Genomic DNA, 22,307 nt, shown 5'->3' on the forward strand with positions numbered 1-22,307 from the left:
GTTTATCACGTGGTCTGGGAATGCAAAAAGAACCCATGGACAGCGCCCATGCAAGCCCCAACAGAATACCAGTGGGAGGTCCAGCTCACAAGGCCTGAGGACCAGCTACGGCTGGTAAACAGGCCTATAGGCTATCCACACTGGGTCACGGCTACCTGGAATAGAGAGGCCGCCCACCTTTGGGCATTAACAGTTTGCTTTCCGAAATAAAGTTTATTCACTCAGATTCTGCGAACCCTCTGTCGTCCAGTACGTCCGCCTAAACCTGCGTGCAATGTCTGTCTTTCATTGCCAACAGAAGGGCAGCAGATGAGGACACGTTCTATGGTCCAATCGCAACCACAAACGCTGATCGAGGCACTGCCCATCGTGCCGATACGGAAGCAGTGCACAACCAAGTAGGCATTCGTATAAGTGACACCGCACCTCGGGTGCGACACAGCGAAGCTGCGTCGCACTAGGCTGGTGCGCGGTGAAGACCACGAAGGAACGAAAGCTTTTTAAGGCAGCCCGAGCCTCTTGGGAATCGGTTACGTCGTTGCGGGGCGCCTCGGACGACCGCCGCCAGGACGTCGTCGGGCGGTGGTTCGGGACGACGCCGAGGTCTGGCACCGACTCTCCCCTGACCTCGGCCTTCGCGCTGGCGGCACCGAATAACAGCGGAGGAGCTCGGCTTTCCTTCGCGTCCGTTCGAGCAGAGTATATTCTAGGTCACTCCGTAGCGCAAGGTCGGCCGCGCCGCCGTCGACGCTTGTGCCATTCGGGCTCGCGACGCTCTCGCTCCGAATTGCGCCTCTCTCGAGGAGCGAACTTGGGAGTGACGCTCTCTCTCTCTCTCTCTCTGGGTGTCGCCCGCACCACGACGCATCGCGCGCGTCATCGACAAGGCACTCCAAAAATGTGCGGCGTTGTCCCCGTCGGCTGCCAAGAGGAGGGAGAGAGCGAGGCTGCCTGCTTCGAAAGAAAGAAAGAAAGAAAGAGAGTGCGGTGAAGAAGAAGAGAAAGTGGTGATTCTTGACGGGGCGTTGCTTAGGGGTGGTGGCACAATGCCAGCGAGATCGCTGGAGAGCGCGAGGGTGGTACCCTTACGTAATGACATCGCAGGGCGCGTCTTCCAGTGAGATGCGCAGGGCGTTTGGTGCCCAGAAGAGACGACGGAACCCAGCAATCGGCGCGCGATCTTTCGCTGTTGTTAACTGTATTCGACTGGTCATCGCTGCATGAACGTCACGCCACGAAAGTTCAGCAGCAGGTTGTAGAGACTCCCGAAATGGAGATGCTCATACATAGACCCTCGTCGTAGCGAAAGAGTGCGGACGACAGGGCGGGTGAAACAGACTAAACGTTTGTGTCGTCTGTTTCACCGGCCCTGTCTGCGCTGTTTCTCCGCAATGAATGCAAACCAACTAGCCCATATAGACTATCAATAACTTGAGCTACACTTTCCCACGCCATCGAATTTCGCCTTTTGCTTTGCAGACATATGTGGACGCCATAACAACAACACTTGCGTAAAAGTGTCAAGTACAAAAGTCCGTTAACTGGGTATCCAGTTCACGCTCCTTGCTTTTTTGGAGGCCATATGTAGATGTTTCAGAACCGCAGTTGCAAATGGCCGGACGGCGTCCCTTTGGATTGCTTTATGCGGCTGAAATCAACAGATTTCCATGAGCAACTTGCCAGTTAAAACACAATACTTAGCTTGCAATTAATTATTTTAGGGCTCCGCGTTGCGAATGTAGAATTGAAGTCCATCAGGGATATACGGCCAGGTTTGTCCGTCAGAAACCCTTACTACAGAGCACCTGTTTCGAGGCGTCCGCCCATTAAAGTAATTAGAAGTTCAATTACTGCTCGGCTTCAATTTCGGAGTTGGGTCATGTGCATGGAAAGTTAATATGAAAAAGTTAATTAGTGAACACTTGTTAATTAGTTCACAGCGCATTGTGACTTATCGTACGATTTACTTCTGCCACCTACAATGCAAGCGCAAAAAAAGAAAGAAAAGCGCTGGGAGAACCACAAAAAAGCGCGAAGCACGCAAAAGCGAGAACGAGGTGAAAGTATGGTAAACAGCCCATTTTGAAATGACGATTGCCAGAGACACAACGGATAACAAAGATTCGTTTTGAAAAAAAAAAAAAGCTAGCGTTGTATAAATTGGACAGATTACAAATATCCAGCGTCAACATCGGAATGAATGAAAAATAAATGGTAACAAAGGAGGGCGGGCAACAGCTGACGTGGGCACAAATATCCCGTTTCTGGAACTTGTCACGTTTACGCATCTCACCGCTTCCCAGCTGCGAGACGTCGAATCTCTGGCAATTAATTTATCAGCAAAAGCCGTGCCGGTCTGAATCACAGTTCCCAATTAACGAGACTCTCGAGGCCCCTGGCCTTTACTTTGTCACATAATAGAGGAGCTACTATACACCTACTCCGAGTATACCTTCTGGCTGGCCAGTCAACCGTACGAATTGCAATGACGAAACCGAGAGTACAGAGTCACGCCGTTGCGAAACAATTGCATGCATTAGCTCTGTAACTTGCGACGAACAAAGACAGGCGAATAGCGGCCGCATCAACGGCAACGCGTACTTATCGAAGTGTGCCGCTGTTTAAGAACTGCCGCCTCACCCAATCTGATTGTATCGCGAGATTGGCGATCGACCAATAGGGTTGTGACCAATGTTCTATATATGAACGTTGGTTCATATATAGCTTCATATATAGTTCATATATAGCTGCATACATAGTTCAAGCTTGTGACCCTCAACTCCGCCAACCAATCCAACCGAACTCGCCCCAGACAACACAATGACATCCGCAGGATATCCTCGGGATATACAATTGAGTAGGTTTGGATGTCCTCAGGACATCCCCACATGAACCTGAAAACACCCCTATCAAGTCCTCTTGTCCGGCCTCAGCACATCCTGAGGACGTCCTCAGAAGAGCATTCAAGGATCCTTTCAGTACGTGTTGAGGACATCCTAAAGACCTAGGCATTCGCTGCGCCCAGTAAAAATCCCTGATTTTATTACCTGAAGTAAGTTGTTTCAGGCACGGAACTACAGCATGCACTTTCTGCTTGAGAGAGCATACTTTTGAGCGCTGTTGCAGAGGGCCACACGAAATGAAAAGGTAGACCCATAGTGACGCTCACAAAACCATTTTATTAAATTTTCTTATTAACGGCGCTTATCGCACTGACAAAAAAGGTTGAAAGAAGAGTGACAAAGCCAGGGGAATTCTCCGCTTGCAGTGTCTTTATCCAAAAACACTGAAGCGTGAAAGCTCATAGGAATCCCTTGATGTCACTTGAGCCGTCGGCATGTCGGTAATGAACGAATGTGCGTTGTTTAGTGGCGCAATAAGAACAAAGAGCGCCATGCCGGTGTTAGTGACTTCGCAGTGAGCTGAGGAGTTCTATGAAGTTGATGTGATGCAGTGAAGTCGGCGTCGTTTGTGCGGACAGCTGCATGCAATTGCCGCGCGGGGTGGTCAAAGGAGACGAGTGGTTCGACACCAAGACGGCGGCGACTTATAGCATCGTGGGTGGGGGACCCTCGGGCTACGAAGAGCGCGGAGGAGGGGTGACTGTGTGTCGGGCTTCCGCCACTCGGTTCGCGGAGGCAATGCCCTGGCCTTGAAGTCAGCCCCTCGTCGCTTAACCGCACTATGCCGATACATTCGCAAGCTGTCCAGATGCCCGAACAGAGCGCGGAAGTGCTTTCTTCGGGGAAGTGTGTTTTTTTGCGAGGTTGTGAGACAAAAGGGGACTCGTTGCACTGCAAGGGATTTGTGGCAACAGCCTGGACGTATTGGAACTCCCGTTAGTGTCACCTTGGAGCCCTGTTGTGTGCACACTGCGCGCACCGCAGTGTGATTGGACGAACGATGGGGCGAGGGGGTTGCTGGGAATGCTTTTAGGTGCGTGCGGGGCCGTTGGAGGAGATTCGGTGGAGATTCGGCTGAGAAAGAAGACCAAAATTCTAACATGTTACTCGTAGTGATGTCCGTGTAAATACTTTCCTTTCTATCGCTTGCATATTCTATCTTAATAAACAGTTAACCCCATTGCAATCAGCGTCACTGGCTTGCCTACTGTAACGTGACTTCGCGACATCCATAATATCTTCAAGTTTCCCTCACTGACATCGAGGCGAACATCAACTGATGCCCTGTAAAGCTGCACATCGGTGTACACTTTCATGTTGGAACGAGACGACCACTGTCTGGTTGAGCCATTTCACTGTTCTGACGGACGAGACACATTAATGGAGGCACATTTATTTGAAGTCTGTAAGGACGCAAAGTCATTTTACCGTATACCACAAAGCAAGCCCAACGTAAGCTTGGGCCGCCGCCGCCTGGCCCGCTTGAACTTTAGGCATTACAGTACACATGCCTGTGCAAAAAAAAAGATAATAATAATAAACACTAAAAATAATAAATTATCATTAACATAGTGAATAAAATAAAGTAACGAATGTTGCTCTTTACGCTGTATAGAATAAAGTAGGTAATACGTGTTCCCATTTTGTGCTGCTCGCGTCTCTGTTCCGAAATCCTGGTCGCCAGCCTTACGGACGCCTCAAAAATAGGAAAATAATAACGGTAATGAACTAATTAGATACCGCTTCTCGGCTCGGACCGAATCGCCCTACGCAAGAGGTATGTACAGAGGGCCTGACAGCTAGGTGTCGACGAAGATCATGTCGTCGACTTCGATGCACAGCCTCCGCTTCTTCTGCTGCTTCGGCGAAGTCGGCGGGGTCGCCGGAACCATGACGCCCAGGTCGCTACCGGGGCCTTCGCCGTCGTCTTCCGCCGCCGCCTCGGGGTCCGAGTCGCTGACGACGTGGTCTGCACCGACGTCGAGGGCGGGACGCCGAGCGGCGTCCTCTTTCGCGGGGGCCGGTCCCCCGCCACGGCGTCCCGCCGACTTCCTTATGATGTCGCTCACCCTCAGGGGGGTTCTCGCCGCGTTCGACCCGGCGCCGCCCTCGGCGGAGGACGCGGCAGCGGCCAAGCGTTCGGGCCCGCTGGCCGCGACCAAGTCGCGCGCGCTTCGAGCCCTGCAGTGGGTGGAGTCCACGGTTTCGTCGCTGACGGGCCCCCGACCGTCGCCGGCCCTCGCTCGAGTCGAGGTCTTCTCGGGACCGGACGACGACGCGGAGACGCCGGCACGACGCCTTTCGGAGGTGTCGCCGGGTGCTGCCGCCGCCGCTGCCTCCAGGGACTTGCCGCGGCTGGACGCCCTGGAGCCCTGGACGTCCTCGCGCCAAAATCTGCCGAAGTCCTCTGGCCACGTGTTCTGCTTGGCGCCGTTTCCGGCGCCTTCCTGCGCCGCCGCGCCCTCGGCGGACCCAGCTGCGTCCTCGGCGGCCGCCCTCCGCGACGACGGCGAAGGCGACGACGCGCTGGGCTCTCCTCCCGCCGGAACAGGATAGGCCTGGCGTCGGGCGAGCTCGCCGCGCGCTCGCTCCAGTTCCTGCTGCAGCGCGGCGCACTGCTGCCGGCAGGCGTCGTGGCCCGAGGTCTGGAGGCGCTGCAGGCGGCCCTCGAGCCTCGCGACCTGTTCGTCGCGCTCCAGCTTGGTCGCGATGAGCTGGCAGCGGTACTCCTGTTCCTTCGCCTGCGGAAGCGGAATAATCGAATGGGGGGCAAGCCGCGACAAGACAGGAAAGAGAGGGCAGCCACTGATTTAGACAAAACGCGAGAAAGCTCGAATCGCAACGGCAGACACGGCGCAGGGGAACACGCGCTGTACACGGAAATATTCCGCAATAAAAAGAAGTAGCACGTGACATATGCGGTGGATTATAGCGTATTGAATCGGCTATAGCCTTACCGCGACATTGTCACATATTGAAATATATATGCCGAGCACTCTACGGATTATTCAAGGGTGTTCCGTGTTGTATGAGTTGTCATCGAAAAGAGCTGAGGGAGGTGGGGGAAAGCGCAGGGAAGGAAAATAGGTCCGGGGGCTAGGATGAGCGCGGCGGCGGAGAAGAGACGTTGACAGCAGAGGGGCTCAACAGACGCCCGTCAAGCGCTACAGTGCGTCGGTCCCGGAAGAAGGCAATCATGCGTGCGGGCCACGTGCAATTAATACATACGGCCACGCCTTTCGGAAAGATACGGTCCTTTGACACGCAGCGCGTGCGTTTCCAAGTCCAACTGCGGTACGTGTGAGGAAGAAAAATGACAACCAGCCGCAGGTGGGAACCGAACCCACATCCTCCACATTGATCGACGCCTGCGACGCTCAAACAGCCAAGCTGCGGTGATGACGATGAAAAACTTTACTTATCCCTCATTAAATGGAAGGGGGCAACGGAATAGAAGGTGGGGGAGGAACTACTTGAAGTAAGCCTCCTTTATCCTTTCAGCCCACTCCAGGATGGCCTCCTGAAGGTCGGGCCTCGAGCTGCGCAAGGCAGCCTCCCACTGCTCCTCACTAGTTATTAATTGCTTGAGGAAAGGAGGAAGGGGGTGCTTAGGGCACCCCCACATCATGTGGTTTAAGTCTGCTTTGGGAGAGACGCAGAACTTACAAGAGGGAGAAAGGTAAATAGAGGGATGAATACGGTGGAGGAGGTAAGGGGAGGGAAAGGTGCGAGTTTGCAGCTGTCGCCACAGAACTTCACACCTGCGTGGGGATTTGCCCATGAGTGGCGGAAAGGTTAAACGGTCTAATCGGTAATGTGTGCAGATGTCGTGGTGGGTAATAAGCTGATACCGAACTGTAAACGTCGCCTCCTCCGTGACGAGGTCCGACACATGTGATGCCTGAGCCCGGACTGTAAACCCTCGGGCACTTTATTCTTGTCCGGTGCAAAAACTTTATTCTTGTCCGGTGCAAGGTGTTGCCACCTGCCTGGCTAGTTCCATGTTGGGGCCGGGAGGTCAAGCCTCCTAGCCCTATCACGGGCGTACTGGACAGCCAGGACTTGAGGGATATGATCTGGAGATCTGATCATTCCTAAAGACCGATTCCGGGAAATACCAGGGCCGAGCGACCCACACTCCCAGAGCAGATGTTCAAGCATGCATATCTCCTTTTTGCATGCTTTGCATATAATATTCATGTCTGCAATGTCATACCATTCCTTTATTTGTGCAGGTGAATAATAAGACTCTGTCTGTAATTGCCTAAGTGTAACTGCTTGTGCTCTGTTTAGCCTATAGTGATGGGGTGCGTAATGATTTCTGTTCCCATATTCGGCAGCATCAACATAGAGCACGTCTTTTGAGGTGGAGAATTGCTTTTTGAGAGCCTTTGCTCGCTGCCTCCCTGCGCTGTTTGTGGTGCACAGGGTGCACGTTTTAAGGAAGAGGGGGGGGGGTGCAGAGGTTCTCGTGTATGTGATGTGGAATGGTGTATTTAGTCTTGATGATGGGTGCCGGAGTGAAAGAAAGAGTTTGTAGAATGTGTCGACCTGTTGCGGTGTTAGAAAGTCTGCTATATTGGGATGTGAGGTGGGCTTCTGTGAGTTCAGTAAGTGTGTTGAACGTGCCAGTAAGCATTAGCCTTTCAGTGGAAGTACGTATGGGTACACCCAGAGGGAAATCATATATTTTGCGTAAAAGAGTGTCAATTTTATCTGATCCTGATTTAATGAAATGTAAATATGGTCTTGCGAATGTAATCTTACTGATAACGAAGGCCTGAATCAAGCGGAGAAGTTCGGCCTCCTTTAGTCCACCATGTTTATTGGAGACTCGCTCTAGAAGGGTGGTCGAGAAGGATTGATCGACTGTGGTTTGGAGTGTATGTAGGGTATATGTGTTGAGCCGGTTGCTTTGAATGTGTAAACCGAGCACCCGGATCCTGTCCACTCCAGTAACAGGGATGTGACTTAGGATGACCTGTATACTAGACATGTGTTTTTAGGCCCCCCGGTGGGATGGCAGAAGAAGTAGCTCGGATTTTTGAGGGGAGCATGTGAGATTCATAGCCCCGGCATGAGCCACGACGGCGTCTGCTGCGGCCTGTAGAGTGCCTTGAATCTCTCCATCGGAGCCGCCAGTCATCAAAGAGTTATATACAAAATACAAAAAAATACAAATGCCTTTATTTCCATAAACGTACAATTATCGTCCGCGTAGAGCGAAAACTTGAGATCCGGAATAGACCGCAATGCTTGCGCCATCGGCATCATAGAAAGATTAAAAAGAAAAGGGGACAGCACTGAGCCTTGGGGCGTGCCGTAGCTACCTAAAGCGTATGAAAGGGATATTGCTCTGTGCCTATGTGTATCGTTGCGGTACGGTTGGATAAGAAGGTACATATGTAGTCCTATGTCTTTCCGCCAACCCCAATGCGATTAAGCTCTCGGATGATGGCGGAATGTAAAACGTTACTGAAGGCTCCGTGGAGGTCCAGACTGAGAATTGCTTGCGTATCTAGACTGCTATTGGGTGTTATGATGTCATGTTTCATTCGAAGCATGATATCTTGGCATGAGGGAGATGTTCGAAAACCTACCATTTCTGATAGATAAAGATTGTTGTCTTCCATGGTGTTTACTAAGTCGGTTGAGGATGACGTGTTCGACTGTTTCTCCTAGATAAGAGGTTAGTGATATACGCTTGAGATTAGAAGTGTTGAGTGGTTTGTTTGGCTTTGGGATAAAAATTACCCTGACATCTTTCCACGAACTAGAGAGGGCGCCAGTGCCAAAGCAGTGCTTGAAGTACGCCGTGATGGCTGAGACGCAGTTGTCGTCTAGATTGCGGAGTATTTTGTTGTTAATAAGGTCGGGGCCTGGTGCTGACATTGTGCGCAGGGCGGCGAGGGCATGGCGAACGGTGGCTGCGGTGATCGATGTCTCTTTGCTCACTTCGATCCCCTTCCAATTGTCCTGCCAAGCCCCTCTTAAAGATATATTAGGAATATGAGCCTCCTCATTCGTAATTTAACCTACATTACAGTAAAAAAAGAAGTTACTCATGCTTTACTCAATCGTTATGTTGCCTCAGTGGATAAATGACGCTCAGAGCACGAGGTCGTAGGTTCGATTTCCAACGGCGGCAACTTCATTCATAATTAGGGGCAAAATTCTAAAACATTCATTTACTTGGATTTAGGTGCACATCAAAGAATCCCACGGCGGACAAATTTAATTCGGAGCCCTTACGGCGGCGGTGTTCCTTTGGCGTTTCCTTGGGAGGCCTCATCAATCAATCGGTCGTCCGACCTCTATATGTTTTCCTTTTCTCGTTTGTTTGGTTCTTTCTTGGCTTCATTCTGATGGCTTCGTACTATGTTATGCTTGGCAATATGTTATGACTGTGGCATGCACAGCCACACGAAATGTCCCCCCGATATCGCCTGTACTCGTGCGGATCACAAAGCGGGAAAGCTCAGCGGCTCTTTCTGCCTTTCCTTGGAGGTGACAAGCTACACTTTTATTTCGTTGTCATTGTTCACTTTGTTCTTCAAGACTTGTAATCTCGTTCTTTCTTTCCTCTTTCCTTCCCTTTTGCCTATCTTCTAGAGAGAGAGAAAGGCAAAGGAAAGACAGGGAGGTTAACCAGAGATTATCTCCGGTTGGCTACCCTGTACTGGGGGAGGGGAAAGGGGAAGCGATAGGTGAGAGGGAGAAGGACTTAAAAAAAAACTACACACACACGCACGTATTCACCTCCGTTGTGAAGAGTAGGCACGGGTGGGGCCCATTTCCGGTGGCGGATGCCAGCCTGCACCTTGCTTTTCCCTTTCCTCCATTCGATGTGCATATAGGTTTTAAATAATAATTATAATAATAACAATAATTATTATAATAATAATAAGAAGAAGAAGGTAAGGATCGCGCGCAATGAGCGACGGAACGAAAAATTCTAGCTGTAACTTTAGGAGACAGAAAGAGCGGTGTAGACCAGAGAGCAAGCGGAGATAGCCGATATTCCAGTTGACATTAAGAAACAGAAAAGTAAATGAAGCTTGGCAGGCCATGTAATGGGCACGGCAGATAGCCGGTGGACCTTTAGAGTTACACAATGGATGCCAAGGGAAGGGAAGCCCAGTCGAAAATGGCAGAAAATTAGGTGGGGCGATGAAATTAGGAAATTTGCAGGCGCAAGCTGGAGTCAGCTTGCGCAGGATAGCATTAATTGGAGATCGCTGGTAGAGGCTTTCGTCCTGCAGGTAGGCATAAAAATGGGCTAATGATGATGATGGTGATGAATAATTGAGCGGAAGCCATCGAGGATGACTATCAACGTAAGCAAAGATCCCGAACGAAAGCGCAACCGAGCGAACGAACCAGAGAGCCAGCGAGATGGAGAAAGAAAGTAAGCGAAATAGAGAGTGAACGAACGAACTTGCTCTTTCTTTCTTGCCGACTCCAACGACCGACCAACCACGAAAACGGCAGAAAGAGCCACTTCGCCGTGCTCCCTCACAGGTTGCAGAATCAAGCGTCTTTTCTTTCTTTTTAGATCACTATTAGGAGCCAAACTATAGTCGGATACAACTTTAGAAAAAAGGGGGCGTTTACTCCTCCGAGGCGGATGCACACGAGCATCCACCAATGGGCGCGCACTCTGGACCGACGTCATGCGCCGGACGGCCGGTGACTTCGCCGCTTCGGTCATCTGGGCGGGGCCTCCCCTTTTTTCTAAAGTTGTATCCGACTATAGACTGTTCGATAGCTTCCGTGATTCGAAGCTCCACTCCGTTCGCCCGGCGGTCTGACCCCCCCCCCCCTCCTCTCCCGACGTATGCTAACAACCACAAACCTCGAGCCGCTCGCGGCACTCCCTGAGTTCGGCGGCCAGCAGCGCGTTCTCGGCGCCCCTGGCCTCGAGCTCCTCGCGCAGCTTGGCAACCGCGGCCGCCTCGGCGTCCAGCCGGCGCTGGGCCTCGCGTCGGGCCCGGCTCTCGGCGTCCAGCTGGCGGCGCAGCTCGGCCTGGCGCGCCTCGTGCTCCAGCGAGCCGGCGCACAGCGAGGCCCGCGCGTCGTCCAGGTCCTCGCGCAGCGCCTCGTGCTCGGCGCGCAGCCGCCTGAGCCGCGCCGCAGCGTCGGCCTGCTCGGCGAGCGCCTGCTTGAGCGCGCCGTTCTCGCGGCGCAGCAGCTTCTCGTTGTCCTCGGAGAGCCGCTCGTGCATGGCCAGGTGCACGAGCTCGTCGCGCTGCCGCTGGTGCTCGAACCGCAGCTGGCTGTACGCCTGGCGCCACTGCTGCACCAGCTGGCGCACCTGCGGCGCGCGACGAGTAAGCCTAACTTGTAATGAACAAGCCTCGCATTAAGTGTCCGTGAAACAATGCGCGGGCGCCTTCCGGAAGTACGTCCCGTCCAAATAGACGTCAAGTGTTTACCCAGAAAGTGTGAGCCGACTATAGGTCACCTCAGAATTACTGTAAAGTGCAAATGTTGACCTCTGTTATTTAGTAAGGATTTCACTGAATTCTGGAGTTTTACGTGCCAAAAAAAACACGATCTGGTTATGAGACACCACGTACGTACTGGTAAAAGACTCCGAATTAATTTTGACCATCTGTGGTTCTTTAACGTTTACCCAAATCTAAGCAAGCGAGTGCTTTTTTGAAGACAAGCTCTAATTAGCTGACTTCACACGGGTTTGGCGTATCTGGGTATCTTGTAACCACTTCCAGAAGAAAAAAACGGCCCTTTTGTGCATCCAGAGCATTGTGGCGAGTCGGCAGAGGTATCAAAATAAACCACTCAACGAGACCACATGCGAGAATTAGTCGTAGAGTAGGTAAAATTAACGGTACGGGCGTTATTAGCACCAATGTATTCGAAAATTCACCACATTACACTGCACCCCTGTAAAGGGTGCACCGCCGTAGAGATAGACATGTTGAGGCAAAGCATCCGTACAGTCCACTTTTGAAAAAAATGGGGCGAGTTCGATTGGACTAAGCAGTGCTCGCGCTAGGAAATGCTGTTTGGAAGGAGGCTTCGGCGGTGCTGCGCAAGAAGGGACAATTAGCCACAGAGTAGGTAAAATTAACGGTACGGGCGTGATTAGCGCTAATCTAGTCGAAAATTAACCACATTGCAACATAGACTCCACAATTTCCGGGATCGGCCCATCTAGAATCTAGGTTTGAAAAATAATAAAGCGTCATCCAAGTGTCGGCGCTAAAGAAGACAAGGTCGAAATATAATTGTGCGCCAAATAGGATACGAATAAGACGTAAATGAGTGAATAACGATAACGAAAACATAGATGGATATACAGAGTAAAGCGATATATTGAACATTTAATCATCAGATCATTTGAAACGCCATGAACATTGACCTCGCGTTCCTTAGCATGGGCACCTGGTTCACGCTTTCTTTTCCTTTATTTTTTGCTAGTTTTTTTTGGGGGGTGAAAGCTTTAGGTTTCTGCGTTTCAAGGTCGTGCTGTGAAGAAAATAACACGTGACCCGAGGAAGGCCAGAAGCGAACCAAAGCATCTCCACCCGTGTATAAGGTATGATTAATAATTAGCAAAATTAATTAATGATTGATCGGGGATTGGATTAAGGTCAATTAAGGAGTATCAAGGAGGATTAAGGTGAATTACAGTAAGCTTTACAAGGCTTTCACCTTCGCGTCTCTTAGGCGATAGCTAAGGGCACCTGGGAATTTTTCATTTCGTTCCCATCGAAATGCGGCCGCCGCGGCCGGGATCGTGCGCGTGACCTTGACGTCGGCAGCACAGCGCCATAGCTATTGACTTATGCCGTGGCGGCGGATCAGTCTTTGTCTTACTTGCGCTACGATGACTTTCCAAAGTTATTGTTATGTACCGTTCTCTCTGCGAACGGTAAATGCGGCTATGCGCACTCATTCCGGAGCGGGAAAAGTCGAACGCGCATGACGGGCATCCTAGTCCGAAGAACTGCGATACGGGACGAGACGTTATAGAAGGGCAGCGGATTGGGCGAGTTGGTGTTGCATGGTAACAATAAAAATTCAAACAGCGCATAAACGACGGGACCAGAATGAGGAGGAGAATGAGGAGAATGAGGAGGTCCCGTCGTTTATGCGCTGTTTGAATTTTTACGAGGCGTTGTGCCCACGATCCCCCTTCGTACGACGGGCCAAACTCGAAGATTCTTGGGCCAAAATCTGAGAAGCTGAAGCTCTGTGGCGACGACAGGAGACACAATCGTGGAGTCGTCTCTGTCAGCAGGAGTAGGAGCAGCGTCGCCCATGGCTAGTGTTCGAAAAAAAAAAAGAAACGGGTGGCCAATTGTTGGGAGCTCGGTTTAGCGGAGGCAAGGAATACACGTTTTCACAGGTCGAGAAGGTAGAGTCGACTGGCTTTATTCAAGAGTCAAGGCAGGTTTGCCTAGTGGCAATGGTAGTGTCCCTGCCGGTTCGAGCCGGGGGCAATGACCCCCACGGCAGGGGCAACGAATTGACGGACGGACGGTAGCTGCACTTCTATAGCGCAATTAATTTTTTTTTCCCGCTCCAAAATGGACGAGATACAACTTGATAATACTTTCCGTAGCTATGGGAACCAAGAGGGCGATCTATCTTTTCATTCGTTTAATCCTCCTTGTTCACCCCCGTCCCATACCCCTGTATGCCCTGAGGCATTTACCCTCACATTAAAAAAAAAAAAGAGGGCGATCGCGGGGAGACCAACTACAGCACTTCGCGGTGGCGGGTGCTCGAACGCGCGACTCAGCCACGAGAGAGAGAGAGAGATTTAATGATTTAAGATTAAGAGAGAAATGCAGAGAGGTCGGCCTGAGGTACGTACCTCGAGCCGGATACTCTGCGTTGGGGGAAGGGGAAGAGGGAGAGAAAGAGGGAAGCACGCGTTATCTATAGGGAGAGTACATACACCTCGGACGCATGGCGCTGCCGCCATCTACCGAAGGCGCTGAGCCGTGCTCCCGTAAGGGTAGCAGGAAATATAAAGCGTCTACGTCCTTTCTTCTGAACCACTGTACGGGGTGGTAACTTTTTTCAAGTTCTGCAGATTTTTTTTTTAATCGCCTGAGGCAGGTAACATAACTATTGTCCTTGAGCTGGATTATATTCAAAGAGGCGGACATTATTTAAAAACTTTTTTGTGCGCAAACAGACAGGGACAAAGAAGAGGGGCAACACAAGGACGAGCGCCTAAAAAAAGCGCTCGTCCTTGTGCTGCCCCTCCTCTTTGTCCCTGTCTGTTTGCGCACAAAAAGTTTTTAAATAATGAATCTGTTCCAACTAGGCCGACTCGCAGTGAGGCGGACATTACTTGCACGATAAATCAAAACACCTACTCAAAATATTTAAAATAAATGACTAATTAACTTTTCATTAAATAATTTACGGCACATATTGCAGTTTGCAAATTGTGTACATGATGAGTTAGCTTGTAAGGCGTATCCACGAATTTCCGGTATGACACCAGTTTCGAGACATTCATTGCCAAAGTGTGCCACGAAACACGTGGGCGTCCCAGTTACTTTCGCACTTCGATGCATTTAGAAAGTGTGCTGGTAAAAAAAAGAAGCGGAACAACAGTGCATTTTTTGCCGCCGGTTTGGCGACGCATATCTTGAAACCAGTTCCACTCTCAAGATTCCTTCCAAGTTGATATGCCCTTTAAGCTCAACGGCTACGATTCGTAAATTGCCATATGCGCCCTAAAATAATTAATTAAAAAGCAAGTAAGTAAAGTTCAAATTCAAATTAAATGAACTAATCGACGCACAAGTTAGTTTTCCGGACATCAATAATTTGGTCATACGCGAATTACTCGTGAAAAAAAAAAATCTGCGTCAATAATCACTCCCATTTACCCACTTTCTCCTAGCTGATTGGTTTTTTTCTCTTCTATTTTCTTTGAGCGAATATATGTTCTTTGTTACCAACCATGGCTATATATATATATATATATATATATATATATATATATATATATATATATATATATATATATATATATATGTGTGTGTGTGTGTGTGTGTGTGTGTGTGTGTGTGTGTGTGTGTATGTATTTAGTCATATCATAAGAAGCCAACTATACACTGACACCAAGGACAACATAGGGGGAATTACTTGTGCCTAATAAATGAAATAAAGAAACGATAAATTATAGGAAATTAAAGTGGCTGAAAAAACAACTTGCCGCAGGTGGGAACCGAACCCACAACCTTCGCAGTTCGCATTTTTGTTGTTTTGGTTCGGTTCGGTTGTGGGTTCGGTTCCCACCTGCGGCAAGTTGTTTTTTCATCCACTTCAATTTCCATTAATTTATCGTTTCTTTATTTCATTTATTAAGCACAAATAATTTCCCCTATGTTGTCCTTGGTGTCAGTGTTTGTCGGCTTCTTATGATATGACTAATAAAAATCGGGCCCCTCGGTTAACCCCCTTTCTTCTCGTGTGTATATACATATATATATATATATATATATATATATATATATATATATATATATATATATATATATATACGGGGAAGAAAGGTTTAGATATATATATATAGGGTAATTACAAAGCATTCATTGGCATACAAGACGGAAGCCAGTCTTCACGACATCAGCCAGCGTCCTCGTCTTCTGTACTGTCCTCAGCTTCGTCTCTGGCTGATGTTGGTAACTATACATACGAGGCAGTGCCGGAATGTGTCTCAAGATAAACCGCAGTAAGCGCTGCTTGCAGAAACGAAGTGACCTGCCAGCGTAGCGGTGGGCAGCATATGATGCCGCCGACTGCGAGGCACCTTGACTGGCGCATCCCAGCTGCTCCCGCTCACACGAAGCAACGTCGAAGGATTGCCCGAAGATTGTGGGGATGCACGACCCTCGCGCCTCCCCTGATGTTTTTCCCGCATAGCGCGTCTCCTGTACTCGCGCTTCGCTGCGTGACGCCTGCGCGGTCGATGTGGTTGAAGCGCAGTCCGAGAGATGGCGCGAGTGTTGCGCTGCTAACGCCGCGAGGTTACTTGGGCGCCGAAAGGAAGGCGCTTGCTCTCTTTGGGTTCGGGAAGCGAGCGGGACGGACGTGCCGTACCGCGCGCCGACCGATGCTTCGGCGAGACCGTCTCGCGTGGCCGCCATCGAACGCGCCACGATTCGCGTGACTATACACGCGAACGACCAGGCGTTGGGATCCAGCATGGGGCGAACATATTCGCTCGCTTCCGGTCGCGGTGAGTCGGACTTCTAGATTTGTCGCGCGCCCATTGGCATGTTTTGTGGATAGCAACTCGGCTAGCAGGCATTGATGTATGAAAGGTGCAATAAATGCCCTTGTGATTGTTTGCACTACTGTGTTGTCGTTCCTTTGTCCCAAGAGTACGGTGGGAGATATCCTAGATCAGACCCCACAAGATACAACCGGAAGTTCCTATTCTCCGCAAAATGGCAAGAGACACGTCTTCCCACAGAGAGGCTTCTCAGACGGTTCGCCGAGACAGACAACGCTCGCGTAAGAAGCGCCATCCAGGGACTTCAGAAGACCCGCACTGCAGGTCGCAGGGGCCACGACAACCTCTGCCTGTGCTGGCACCCCCTAGAGTTTCGTACAATAATTACTAAAGGGAACCCTGGCGCTATAGTGACTACGGGAACTGCAATGGGGGCGGTTGTGCCAGCCATAGAGTTTCTCACTGTATTACCAGCACGGGAATTATGGGAAGTACATGGATTTGCTTAAACTTCGAGATTCTGACTTCAAACGGCTTTGGGAAACTCGTTGTTTTCAGCGATGTGTTGCGTAATAGGCAGTTAGGTAAACATTATTAAAATTGTCCGGCTGCAGGATTCGAGCACAGGACCTCTAACACAGACGCCTGATACTGAAACCGTTAAGTCACGGACGCATGCATCGACATGCAATCGATGTGAAACGCCCTCATCAATTTATCGCGGGCATGCCAGTGTCTTCAGACGCTTGGCGCGTTTCGATTTGGCCATCTCGACCAGCTCAATCGTTGCAATTAGTAGAGATTGCGCGAGTTCGCAGCGTCTTCTGCACTTCGAAGAGTATAGATTGCTCTGAAATTTACGAGAATGAAGGCATGTAAAGCGTAATAAACAAAGTCACAAGAAAGTCTGAATCCGCAAGCCCGTAGATCAAACAAAATCAAGTGCTACCCATAATTCCCATGGTGGGTCAACGACTGCAGCGCGCCTCTAATACATTGTAGGAAAGTCTATGAAAATGATTCAGGCCGACCTCTCAGCTTTTCTATCATAATAAATACAGTTAGATTCGCGATATCCAGCCACGCTCTGGGAAGGCAGACGGCACTTCTTAACGACTTTTTTTTTTTTTTACTATTGATAACGAATACTGAACTTGCCTTCATCGTTGTGTATCCTTCTTCTATGTCATCATGACTGGCCCTCATCCAGCCTTTACGTTGGCGTTCCTCCCTCCCCCTGTGCAAAGTGGCAGGCTAGAGCAAGCTAGCTCAGGCCTACCTCTCCGCCTTGCTTCCAATAAGTTATCTGTCTCTGCCACCTAAACGAAACCTGAAAGCTAGAGCAACAGAAAATTTGTGCGACTGTGTAGTACTAATTGTACTACTGTGTATTACTAATTTTGTGTACAATTTTTTGTACTGTCCTGTGACTGGCACAGCATGGCCTTAGTCACTTTTGGGTCATTAAGCCCGAATTAACTAACTGTAAAACTGACATGGCTAATGAATAAACTTGAACATGGAGCAAAACTGCGTCGCGACGAGCAAGCCAGACTTCGAGATGTTGCGAGGCGTGCTGCTCAACGCAAGCACCTGCTCCAATCCAAAACGCCTCAGATACACGTGGCTAACCGTGATATTGCGTATATGTGCTTCGTTTACAAGACATTGCATTTCTGCTATAAAATACTGATTAAAGCGTTCGGTTTCACTTTGCACCTACATTGCAAAACACAAGCACGTGTTTCAGCACTCCTTATGCATTTACGGAAATCTTCGTTGCATATAGATTCCAACAGGGCACGTTAGATGCGCCGCATTTTTTTTTTTTTCGCCAATGAAGTGCTGTAGTTCGGCTCACAGGAAACTTGGAACACGATACTTCCTCTTCTCATTATTCTGATTAACGCAGACAAAATTGGACACGCGTTTCGCTTATGTATAATACCATTAGCCCATTAATTCCCAGTATATGAAACACTATTCCAAAGCATAAAATATTTCTTCCTCATGTTCTTAGGGTCACTGGGAGGACCAATATTCAATGAAAAATTTGAAAGTATAGTCTGTGAAATAATTATGGAGTGTTGCATATATGCAACGCTGGGCAGTAATGTAAAAGACTTGGGCCAAGCCATGTGAAAGACTTCTTTTATTAGCACCGTTCCTTCTGGCGCATATCACATCGAACACAATACAAAGCGTAAGTAGGCCTGTTGGCAGCCTACTGGTGGTAGCTTACAAAACAGTTGCGATCCTTGTTTAAACAAAGCATCACCTGACACTTCGAACAAGAGACATACGTGTACCCCCCTGGGCATGCCTTGCAGCGGTTCCGTCGTGTATTCCATGTGGGCCAGTGTTCCTTGCTGTCTGTTCTCTGACGTCACGGGGTACATTTAAGCACACTTTCTTGAGTGGTGTGACATTCTCAATTCAAGGGCGCCTTGGTGGTCGCTTGTTGTGCAAGATAAGGCTTGTAGCGAGCTCAGAGAGGAATTCTCTCAAAGGCGGAGGCGACGATCCCTGCTGCTGAAGGATTCTCTTCTGCATGAGCCATGCATTAACAGCAGCCATCTTCAGCGTATGCCAAAATAAATACATATACCAGCGCTTTGACCTGATGGGAAAACGATATGAGAAGCACATTTTGTCAAGAAGGTCCACGCCACCCATCGATCTGTTATAGGCAGGGATGATCGCTGGGCAGTCTACAAAGACATGCTTTTTTTCCTTGCTATTCCACCTTTTAACGGAGGTAACCGGGTTGGTACCAATGCAGTTGGAAAGGAGAGTTACAGAGCGGTTGTCATACCACTTCACGGCCACCATCGTCTTTTGATCACAGGAGGCAACGGAAGTATCGCAGGTACCCCGACCTCGCTTTTTCATCAATTTGTCATCCATTAACTTGACGCAATTGAGTCTGTTTTTACGGACGGTGCCAATGTAGGAGATTCCCATTTTAGTGAGTTCTTCTACAAGGTGAGGGCCAGTAAAGAAGTTGTCAGCGACGACTAGATTGTCGTCTCGCTTCGGAAGGCTCGAACACAGCTGGAGCACAACACCAGCTCCCAACCCAAGCTGGTAGCCATCCTGGTAGCCATAAAAACCTTTGTTGCAGCGTTGGTATACATCAAAATCGTAGCACAGACCTGATTCTCCAGAACGCGCCCAAACTTTCAGGCCCCATTTGCTTTTAGGTTTATTAGGCATGTATTGCCGAATGTAACAACGTCCACGGAAAGGGATCAGGACTTCGTCCACTGCTGACTTTTTTTCTTGGGGCAAGCCAATCATGTTGCTGCGCAAGGAAGTGAGCCGTGGACGCACTTTCCAACACTTGTCTTCTTTAATTTTTTCAGTGGCCGCTTCATTATCAAAGAAGTGCAAGTGACTTGTTATTTTCTCAAACCTGTTTCGAGACATAACCTGGGCCACTAATTCATATCTACTTCCACTTTTCCAGTAAGCACGAACCATGTGCATGTTTACAAGTCCCATCCTGAAGAACATACCCAGCACAGATGTCAGTTCCTCAACAGTGAGGTTTAGGGGGGTTCCATGTTTCTGAAAGTAGTACTTGTTGCTCTCATCCACGACAGCTTTCAACATGGATCGGGAAACAAACATGTCAAAGTATTGCTTGGCGCTCAGCGGCTCTGCAGGAGGCAGCGGAAAGTCGTTCTGGAAACTCACTGCTTCATTATCGAACTCCTTTTTCAGCCATGTGTACCGCTTCTTCGCGTTACTTGATTTCCCATCCCTTGCAGGAATATCTGTCATGCTTGGAACTTCTGCCTCAGCCTCGTCAGCCTCAGTTGAGTCGGCCCATTCTTCACCACTGCTGTCTCCAGACAGTTCATCTTCACTTCCCTCATCAGCAGAAAAATCACTCTCATTAGTGTCGATTACATCCAGCAGGTTTGCACGAACAAAACGTTTCGGCCTCTCTTTTGGAAGGGAATAGAACAATGCGGTTGAAATGGCAGTGGATGCCTGAAAAATCATCAAAAAGCAAATTGAGCAAACCAATATGAAGGCAGAGACCTTACCGTTAGTCACATAAATGCACGTCACAATATAGACGACCCATTTCAAGCAGAAGAACAGCGTTGCATATCTGCAACAGCTGAAATTATGGCATTTTCTGCCTAGTGTTGCACATATGCAACACACCCCGTGCAAAAAATATCATCTAAAACAGAGCAAGCGGCAAGCAACCTTTTACGTTCTAGACTAGTTTCTAGAGTGTCGACTACATACATTCAGTGAAAAAAGCAGCGCAGCTTCACCTAACATCTCATAAAAAAAATTTACAGTACCTTGTTTGCGCAGCTTGCGGAAGACGTGGGTGCCGCCATTTTGCAAAGTGCAGAAAAGACGACTTTTGGCCACCAAGCGGCCAAGCTAGTAACTTGGTGAAATGAAAAACCCTCACGCGAGAATAGTATGGACAACTTTCAACGATACAATGGGATCCTCACAAACGGCAGGGTGCGGAACTGAGTGTTGCAGATATGCAACAAGGGGCAATAATGGGTTAGTATTCATAAACTATCCACAGAACCGTGCCGTCAGTTCGTAGACTTTTCTAGAAATGTTGAATCTACACCGCGTGCTCCCCCCGGGATCCTTACCTGGCTCACGTCCGTATTGCTGATGAGGGACGAGGTGTTCTCAGCGCCCTTGTTAGGCATATCGCTGGCATTGATCGACATGAATGCAAGGAAAGAACAACGAAGCACGTACGCAGATGCACTTCCAATATGATGGCAACACGTCAGTTGTGAATGGTGTTTCTGGCTTTTGAACACGGTTAAGAGCAGACGACAAACGGTTTCTCCTAATACCCGTTGTGTGTCGCCACGATCGCGGTCGCACATGAAAGTGCTACAGCGCAAAACGGCTCTCCAGCACGGAATCGGTCTAAGCGAAGCTTTCTTTGTTGTTTGCGAGGAACGCTGTTCTTGTTTGGTGACCATTTGAAACCAAGTTTGACCTATTTTCACTGGAAAAGCCTCGCTCAACGTAACTCATTGATAAATTGTGGAGTTGTGGCACTCCAACACTGCAAACACGTCCTACCGAAACTAGTCTATCGTACGCACATACGCTACGCTGAACAGAATTCGTTTTCCGCGAAGTATTTTTCAACGCACACGCATTCGCACCGGCAGACGACACGACAACAGGTTCCGTTGCTTTCTCACCACTTCGTACGACGTCCGTTGTGGCCGGTACGTTCACGACGATACTCGGTGTTCGTCGCCGCCACATCGACGCTGCTCCACTTAGCGTTTACAAGCCCACGTGCGCTCGCGTTCCACCGTTGGTTCCACCCCGACCACGATTTGCGTGCTTCGTTGCGTATATCGGCCGATGTTTCCGCTCCGCTCGACATTTCTGTCGGGCCCAGGTATTCTCTTCACTCGGGACCCGCGTCGGCTAGTACCTATGCGATGCGACGTCTTTCTGAACACGTGACACTTTTGAACGCCTTAATCGCATTTCCCCTCTCCCACGCTGCCCCACCTCGACCTGCCCTGCCGCCATGCCGTACCATGCAAGACAACAGACAAAGTCTAAGCGTGATCGAAGGAAACTTCGGGCACAAAGCTTTAATACTTTTCGATATGCTTGTTCGCTTCCGCTTGACGAGCGCTCGCTGCACGTGCAGTCATGCATCCGCAATGTAGGGTGAATATGGGTTTACACAGACCGTTCGAAGGTGGCGTATTAGGTCGCCCGCCGCCTCGGTTTGCATTATTTCCGCGACCGGCACATCGTGCAAGACAGCAGAAAATTGTGCTTTAAAAACCAGGGCTTCACACTATAGCAGCGGACGAGCGATCTGGCGTTTTCCCATAACTTGCGTACACAAGTGCATGCTTGCATATCGCTTGCACAAGTGGCCTAAACTCAATAGCTTTAATACCTGGTGCCATTTTCACTGTGATAGCGATTCTAAACTCTAAAACCGGGTTTATTTCGTTTTTCGTTCCCGTTACATACTTTTCAACAAGATGTTCTTGCTTTTATGTAGCTCAGTCTTGTTGTTAGGCCATGTCCTCATCCTCAGCTAACCCGCCACAAGCGGCGAATAAAATGAATGAATGGCCTTTATTGAAAGGCTGGCGCTTTTAACTATGTTGGCAGGGCTTAAGGAATTT

The 22,307-nt window shown here is 49.4% G+C and overlaps 2 protein-coding genes across 3 annotated transcripts; both read right to left on the reverse strand.

The window, feature by feature from the left end:
* Positions 1-4,280: 4,280 nt before the first annotated feature.
* LOC139061222 (uncharacterized abhydrolase domain-containing protein DDB_G0269086-like) lies at positions 4,281-21,574 on the reverse strand. 2 transcript variants are annotated; one of them, XM_070540906.1, is made up of 3 exons: positions 21,348-21,574; positions 10,759-11,217; positions 4,281-5,644 (listed from the first exon to the last, which is right to left on the reverse strand). In XM_070540906.1, exons 2-3 carry the CDS (start codon positions 11,125-11,127, stop codon positions 4,703-4,705), a joined length of 1,311 nt encoding a protein of 436 aa, XP_070397007.1. In that variant the 5' UTR covers positions 11,128-11,217; positions 21,348-21,574; the 3' UTR covers positions 4,281-4,702. The 2 variants fall into 2 exon arrangements, with proteins under 2 accessions (XP_070397007.1, XP_070397006.1); XM_070540905.1 differs by lacking the exon at positions 21,348-21,574 and adding an exon at positions 20,775-20,935.
* On the reverse strand, positions 18,270-20,498 carry LOC135913564 (piggyBac transposable element-derived protein 3-like). Its single transcript, XM_065446077.2, has 2 exons — positions 20,460-20,498; positions 18,270-20,133 (listed from the first exon to the last, which is right to left on the reverse strand). The coding sequence occupies exons 1-2, from the start codon at positions 20,496-20,498 to the stop codon at positions 18,571-18,573; spliced, it is 1,602 nt and encodes a 533-aa protein (XP_065302149.2). The 3' UTR covers positions 18,270-18,570.
* Positions 21,575-22,307: the final 733 nt, after the last annotated feature.

This window comes from Dermacentor albipictus, chromosome 6 (genome assembly GCF_038994185.2).
Source record: "Dermacentor albipictus isolate Rhodes 1998 colony chromosome 6, USDA_Dalb.pri_finalv2, whole genome shotgun sequence".
Taxonomy (NCBI): Eukaryota; Metazoa; Arthropoda; class Arachnida; order Ixodida; family Ixodidae; genus Dermacentor; species Dermacentor albipictus.